The sequence below is a fragment of the Otolemur garnettii genome, unplaced genomic scaffold (assembly GCF_000181295.1).
Source record: "Otolemur garnettii isolate 467f Iridium unplaced genomic scaffold, OtoGar3 scaffold00044, whole genome shotgun sequence".
NCBI lineage: Eukaryota > Metazoa > Chordata > Mammalia > Primates > Galagidae > Otolemur > Otolemur garnettii.
Window position 1 is genome coordinate 10452116 of NW_003852439.1, and position 7732 is coordinate 10459847.

The 7732-nt window shown below is 41.3% G+C and overlaps 1 protein-coding gene across 3 annotated transcripts in view; it reads right to left on the reverse strand.

Annotated features, from left to right (window-relative positions):
* The window catches only part of ADCY9 (adenylate cyclase 9), a 131297-nt gene that overhangs the window by 19567 nt on the left and 103998 nt on the right, over positions 1 to 7732 (reverse strand). For 2 of the 3 annotated variants that reach the window (XM_023513809.1, XM_023513810.1), the window contains exons 4-5: positions 4901 to 5062; positions 3116 to 3333 (exon numbers count right to left, since the gene is read on the reverse strand). In XM_023513809.1, coding sequence (XP_023369577.1) covers positions 3116 to 3333; positions 4901 to 5062 — 380 coding nt within the window. The remainder of the gene's footprint in view (positions 1 to 3115; positions 3334 to 4900; positions 5063 to 7732) is intronic. The other variant, XM_003790833.3, reaches the window with a different exon arrangement.

Genomic DNA, 7732 nt, shown 5'->3' on the forward strand with positions numbered 1-7732 from the left:
TTTTTTTTTTTTTTTTTTGCCTGAAGACAGGCATTAGTTAGCATCAAGTGTAGAGTAGATAAAACGTAGAAAGAAAAGCCACAGTCTTAATAGGCTTTACAAACCAGAAAAAAAGAGTTTAGGGTGACCCAAGATAGAAAACAAGGTTATAAATCCCAGAAGGAAGAGACCTGGACAAGGAGCACCCCCAAATTATACTTATAAACTCTGCTCAAATCTCTGGCTGACCCTTCAAACATGCATGTGTATGGCAGACTCTAAGCAGCCTGGTTAAGGCTAAAAGAACAGCTGCTGCCCACGTTAGGGGATAGAGTTTGGAGTGTGAATTCAGAAAAGTTAACTTCCTGCTAAAACAAGTAAAAAGTTGATGTTCTTCAAAGAATTATAACAGAATTCAGTTTCTAAAGCATCATATGCAATGTCTATAACACCATCTGAAATCACTAGATCCACAAAATAACAGGAAAACATGATCATGATCAATAGAAAAGCAATTAAGAGAAACCAACCCAAGATTACTGAGAAGTTAGAATTAGAAGCTGGGGTTTATAATGTCTACAGATGTAATATGTGTGAAAACTATAGCACAAAGGATAAGCAGAGAGTAACAGATCTATATAGTTGAAATATTTCTTCATTTGCAGGGGTGTCCAACCTGCAGTCTGAGGGCTACATGCTAATTTTGTGAGGAGTTTTTTTGCTTATCTGTGGTGTCAGATATAACAAAACTATGCATAGTCTTTTTTTTTCTCTAAGCTAATCAGCTTTGTTAGTGTTTGTGTATTTACCGTGTGGCCCAAGATAACTTTTTCTCTTCCAGTGTACAACAGAAAAGAAAAAAGGTAGAATGCTCCTAAAAAAGTAATATGATACAATATAAACTCTAAGTTAAAGACTATAGAAATTTAAGGATGTGTATCTGTAACTTCTAGAGCAACTACTGAAAAAAAAATGATAGAAAGAGATAAGGCTAAAGAGCAATTAAACATTTTTTTTTTTTGAGACAGAGCCAAGCTGTCCCCCTGGGTAAAGTGCCATGGCATCACAGCTCACAGCAACCTCTAACTCCTGGACTCAAGCAAGTCTCCTGCCTCAACCTCCCAAGTAGCTGAGACCACAGGCACCCACCACAATGCCCGGCTACTTTTTTTTGTTTTTGGTTGCAGCCATCATTGTTGTTTGGCAGGCCCAGGCTGGATTCAAACTCGCCACCTTAGGTGTATGTGGCTGGCGCCTTAGCCACTTGAGCCACAGGTGCCAAGCTGCAAATAAACATATTTAAATTAAAAGCCACAATTCTCAGAATGGATTAAAAAGCAAGCCTCACAAATGATTCACTTCCAATAAAAAACCCCAGATATATCATAAATAAAAAAAAAGAAAGCAAATAGTAAATAAAAGAAGGCCAGAGTGGCTATGTTAATATCAGATAAAATGGTCTCTAAGACAAAGAACATCACCAGGAGTAAAGAGGGACATTTCAAAATGATAATAAGGATCAATTCATCAGGAATATATAAATGTATATGCACCTAAAAAACTGTTAGGACTAAAGAGAGACATACACAATTCCACAATCATAGTTGGAGATTTTAACACCCTTCTTTCTCAACAATTGATAGAATAGACCAAAAAAAAAAAAAGAAGAAGAAGAAAAGAGAGAGAGGATATGAACAATACTACCAACCACTTGGACCTAATTGATGTTTATGGATCACACATCCTAAAAATGCAGAATACACCTGCTTTTCAAGTCTATATAGTATGTTCACCAAAATAGACTATAGGTGAGACCACAAAACAAGTCTTGATTAATGTAAAAGAACTGAAACCATGCAGATATACTCTTGGACTATGACAACCTTAAATTGGACATTAACAGCTAACGTATCAGCTGGGGCAGGGAAGAAGGTATAAAATCAGCCTCCAATATCTTGCTAGAAAGTAAGAAATTGCGCCAAATGACTGGGCCATGTCACAGTATACCGGAAGCAACCTGAAGGGGGCTCCCATTGGCTAGATTTGGGACAAGTGGAACATCCAAATATAATCTGGACAGTGATGGATTACAGCCCATAAAACAAAATAGAAGTACATGAGTTTGAGGTGATAACAAATGGATGGAAAGATAATATAATGGATGGGGGGAAGGCTCTTCTTCACGGTGGAGGCTGCGAGCCACATAATAAATGTGCAGGGAGTGCTGGGGTTAGAAAATCACCATCTGAAACATCACAGTAAATACCATTGTGGGCAAAGATCATCAATGGAATAATCTAGTCTAATGAGGAATGGAATAGTTACAAGATCTTAAGTATCTCCCTACAGATCACTTATTAGTCACAAGGGGAAAATAATAACTCTAGATCAGAGAAACTGGCAACACCTTTTCTGGTTAATCAAAATGAGTATCACTAATCAGGAACCAATGAGCCCTGTGTACCCTCTGTACATCATGCCCCAGGAGGGACATGTAGTTTCTGGCCAAAAAGGCGGAATCTGACTCTGATCATAAGGAAATATCACACGAATCCAACTTTGGGGATTTTCTATAAAAGGACTGGGCCAGTACCTTCACAAATGTCAGTGTGGTGAAAAACAAAGCATGACTGAGGAACTGTCCTGGATTTAACAAGACTAAAGAGACATGATGACTACATAATATGAGCTGTGATCGCGGACTGGATCCTGCACTAGAGGAAGGTGCTATCAAGGACACAATGAATCAAGTTACAAAACTGGAATATGGACTGTGTATTAGATAAAATATCGTATCAACGTTAAATTTCCTGAATTTAGTAAGATTATGTCAAACAACATACTTGTTTATAGGAAACTCAGTAAGAAGTGGTTAAGAGCATGATGTGTGTAACTTATTGTCAAATGGTTCACAAAAAATAGAAAATAAATTTCACAGAAGGAGAAAGACAAGAACAAAAACAAAATGCTAAAAGTTAATAAGTTAGGCAACAGGCATCAAGGGCATTCTATGTATTTGTGCAACTTTTCTGTAAGTTACAAAATGAGAGGACAAACACGAGGACAAGGCAATGCAGCAAATGGAGGAGAGGTCTCCCTGCACCCTCTGTTTTCTATACGACGGCTCCAATCTTACCTGTCTTCTTTGATGACATCCACAAAATGGGCATCAGTTTTCTCCCGGATATTCTTGAATCTCAGTGGAAGAAGAGCTGACTGGTCCAAGCTCACCCCTGCCCATCTTCCCTTTTCCTGTAAGATCTCACATAGAGAAGTCTGACTGTTGGTGAGCTTCTCCTCTTGGGGAGGGCTCAGAAGTCCATTTTGAGTTTTAGAATTAGGTCCTCCAGAAGCCTGCCTCAAGACAAAGAGGGAGCAAACATTGATCGTGAAGTGGTGCAGGGGACACACCCTTATCCCCACCCCTGAGCTCTCTGCCATGCCAGGGTCTCACTGCACTGTATACTGGATGCTGTGACCTGTCTTAAGGGCCTGCACCTGCAAATCTGCTCTAAAACCAAATGCTCAGCCTCTCTGCCAGTCTGCTTCTCCCTGTTGCCCTATTTTGTCAAATGGCATCTCTGGGTATTCAGGCCACCAGAAAAGTGATATCCTGGGAAGAGCCAGCAAGGAGCTGGAGACAGAGTGAAGAGTGGAGAGTGGAGAGTGGAGTTTTAGGAGTTTGCTTACTACAAACTAGAGCTAGGGCTTAGAGGGAAGTGTGGAAGATTTGGGCACTCAGGGAAGTGTGAGGATGAGTCCAGGGAAAAGATACCCAGAGCTGTCTGGGCAGTGGCTTAGGAGGTGTGTATGAACACAGGGGCCGGCACTGTGAGTGCTGACTGTGGCTGTGAGAGATAAGGTTGACCTGAATGCGGTCCTGTGGCAGCCGATAAGAGAAGGAAGGATGGTAGAGCCCAGTCCTCCATGGGGGGTCAGCCTACACTAGACTCCTTTTTTGGAGACAGGATCTTGCTCTGTTGCCCAGACACAAGTGCCATGGCACAATCACAGCTCACTGCAACCTCAAAATCTAGGCTGAAGTGATCTTCCCACCTCAGCCTCCCAGGTAGCTGGGACTACAGATGCATGCCACTATGCCTACCTAATTTTTTTTACGTTTTGTAGAGAAAGGGGTCTTGCCATGTTAGTCGGATTAGTCTCAAGGCCTCAAGTGATCCTCCTGCCTTGGCCTCCCAACATGCTAGGATTAGACTGTGAGGCACTATGCCTGGCCTGTACAACCCTTCTTGACGGGCTCTTGGGTTTGGGCTTCATCTGTTTTTTTTTTTTTTTTTTGAGACGGAGCCTCAAGCTATCCCCCTGGGTAGAGTGCCATGGCATCACGCTCACAGCAACCTCCAACTCCTAGGCTCAAGCGAGTCTCCTGCCTCAGCCTCCCAAGCAGCTGGGACTACAGGCACCCGCCACAACACCCGGGCCTTTTTTTTTTTTTTTTGGTTGCAGCCATTATTGTTGTTTGGCGGATTTGAACCCGCCACCTTAGGTGTATGTGGCTGGTTCATCTGCTTTCAATGCCAATCCTCACCATGGTCTCAAAGTCAAAGTATTCTGGCAGCCTCCCTGCTGCTTGCCTGAACTCTGACCCTCCCTTCATGGTAATTTCTTATTCTAAAGAATCCCCTCTTCTCTTTATACATCTATATTTTACCATGTGTTGAGCCCCCAGCCCCACACATCTTTCCCAAAACACTCTAATATACACATTTTAAAAGTCTTATTGCCCATTAAGGGAGTCTCAACCAGCTCAGCACGTAAGTATTCTATTTCACATGGGTTAGTTCTGACTCTCTGTTCTTTACTGGTCTATTGAAAACCCAAAGGACTGGAAGGCATGGAACAATGTTACCTAAGAGGAGTTATTCCCAGAACTAAGAAGTTGACAAGACAGGAATGTCACCTTAGGTGGATGCGCCAGGAGAGGAACTGACAGGAACAACAGCCATGAGCTTGTTACCTTGGTGCTGTTTTTATGCTCATCTTGACAGCCATTTTGGACGGCTCCTCCTTCTGCACCAGCTTCAGATTTTGGAGCAAATGTGATTCCACATGAAGGGCAGGTCTACAAGAAAAACACAGACCATAGAAATATACCCAGAAAACACAATCATGACACATACTTCAAATGAGTCCGATGCTATTTCGATTTGCCGTCACACAGGATGGTGGTGGCCAGTGAAAGGCTTACTGAACCACTCTGGGATGAGCTAAAAACAAACTGGCAAAGTGGAAACAAAAAAACCTGTGCACAAACACACAGCAGCATTATCACACACAGCAGCATTATCCATGACGGCCAAAAAGAGTAAGACTCAAATGTCTGCTGCCTGCTGAATGGATCGGTTGTGGCCTAGCCCTATCCATACAATGGAATATTATTCAGCCATAAAGAATATAACATAGACATATGCTACAATGGGGATGAACCTGGCAAACTTTACGCTTAGTAAAGGAAGTCAGACTCACAAGGCCACATATTGTGTGATACTATCCAATCCATATGAAATGTCCAGGAAAGGCAAATCCAAAAACAGAATGCAGGTTACTGGTGGCCAGCAGTGAGGTGAATAGGACGTGGTGGGGGACAGCTGATGGATGTGGGGTTTTCTGTGGGCTGATTGTGTCTCCCCAAATTCAGTTGCTGAAATCTTAACTCCCAAGGTAATGGTATTAGGAGAGGCAATGGTATTAAAAGGTAGGCCTTCTGGGAAGTGATTAGGTCATGGGGTAGAGCCTTCATGTATGGGATTAGTGCCCCCCATAAAAGAGGTCCCAAAAAAATCTCCTACCCCTTCCACCCTGTGAAAAGGAGCCATCTATGAAGAAGGAGCAGGCCCCTCAATGGACACCGACTCTCATGGGACCTTGATCTTGGACTTCTTAGCCTCCAGGACTGTGAGAGATAACATTCTGTTGTTTACAAGCCATCTAGTTTGTGGTATTTTGTTAAAGCAGCTGGAATGAACTAAGAGTTTCTTTCTGGGGTGATGAAAATGTTTTAAAAATGACTATGGTGATGATTGCACAACCTTGCAAATATATTGAAAACCAATGAACTGTATAATTTAAAAGAATCAATTTTATGGAATGTGAATTAGATTTAATAATGCTGCTATGAAGTAAACAAACTGACCACAAACCTATTCTAGGACACTAATCCAAGGTTTTTGAGTTCTGTGTGATGAGCTACTCTCATGACACAGGCTGAATAATCAGAGGTCTGTGTTTCAAGGTTATTTCAAGGTCTTGAGATGTAGGAAATCTTAAAAATGTATAGCCATTACATGATCTAGAAAAGAGAAGGCAAGACTTAACACTGACCGGTATAGCAGAAAGAGCAAAAGTTTTCATTTCTCACAAATGGGGGTTCAAATTGAATACGTTCAATTACTTACTAATTTGAAGACCCCAATCAAATCACTTTACCTCAGTTCCCTCATCTGTAAAATGATAGTGATAATACTTTTCTTGAAGACAAATTGTAAGAATTAAATGAAGTATGTACACAGCCTAACATAGTTCCTGGCACACTATCTCCTGAATAAGCTTATTATTGTTATTAATATGGTCCAGTGCCCTAGGAATTGTCATTAAGATAGACTAACAGTTTCCAATGAAGACAAACTGCAGCAGGAGAGATATTTTAGGACTCAAAAGCAATTTCCTTGCAGTAAGAATTATTAGACACAGGAATACGGCATAGGTATTATACTGGAAATTTAAAATAACTATCACTTGCCACCTGAGGGCAAAGATATGAACCAGATCACATTTCAAGTTAGATCTTTGGGTAAAAGAAGTAAGGATTCAAAAGAGCTGTGTAGTTTGGAGATCTGATATAATGCACAAACCAGATTTGAAAGTTTATATTCATTCAGAAAATGACATATACAAACCAAAACAGCTATCAAAATCATTACCTGTGAAAATAGTGGCACTTAGGTAAAATCTGCTTACAGTTAAAAACTGACATTATTAACAGAGGTAAAAGTTCTATTTGTCCGTATAATACAGCAAAACTATTTTAAAGTACTTTTTGATATTGACTGAGTCAAATTTCAAAATATCTTGCCAATGAGGCTACTGATATCAAATGAAGAAAAAGTCCAATACCTAAGCACACAGAGGGACCCTCCAAGCCCTCAGTGGAAGAGTAACATGAATGTGCCCAACAGGATGTGCAAAAGAGCTGTCCAGTGGGGTCAGAGGTAGCCTGCTCCTAGAAGGGGCAACTGGTAGACAGGTAAGGGAGTACAGACAGCTCGGTGTTGGGGACAGGCTGACATTATGGTTTGAGAGATGCCAATCTGGGTCAAACCTTTGGAATCCAGGAATTTTCACCAACCTTAGAAAAACAGTAGGCAGCTATTTCTCTCACCACTTTTTAAGCATTAAGACTAGAGGAGGACTGGTACAGTGGCTCATACCTATAATCCCAACAATATGAGAGGCTAAGATGGGAGGATCCCTTGAGACCATCAGGTCAAGACCCACCTGGGCAACACAGCAAGACCCCATCTCTAGGCAAGTTTGCAACCTCATCTTGGGAAATCCTCCATCAAAGGTTTATGGGAGGAAGCGAGGAGGGGAAGATTCGTGGAGGGAGGGTGATTGGTGGGACCACACCTATGGTTCATCTTACAAGGGTACATGTGAATCTTTCTAAATGTAGAATATAAATGTCTTAACACAATAACTAAGAAAATGCCATGAAGGCTATGTTAACCAGTTT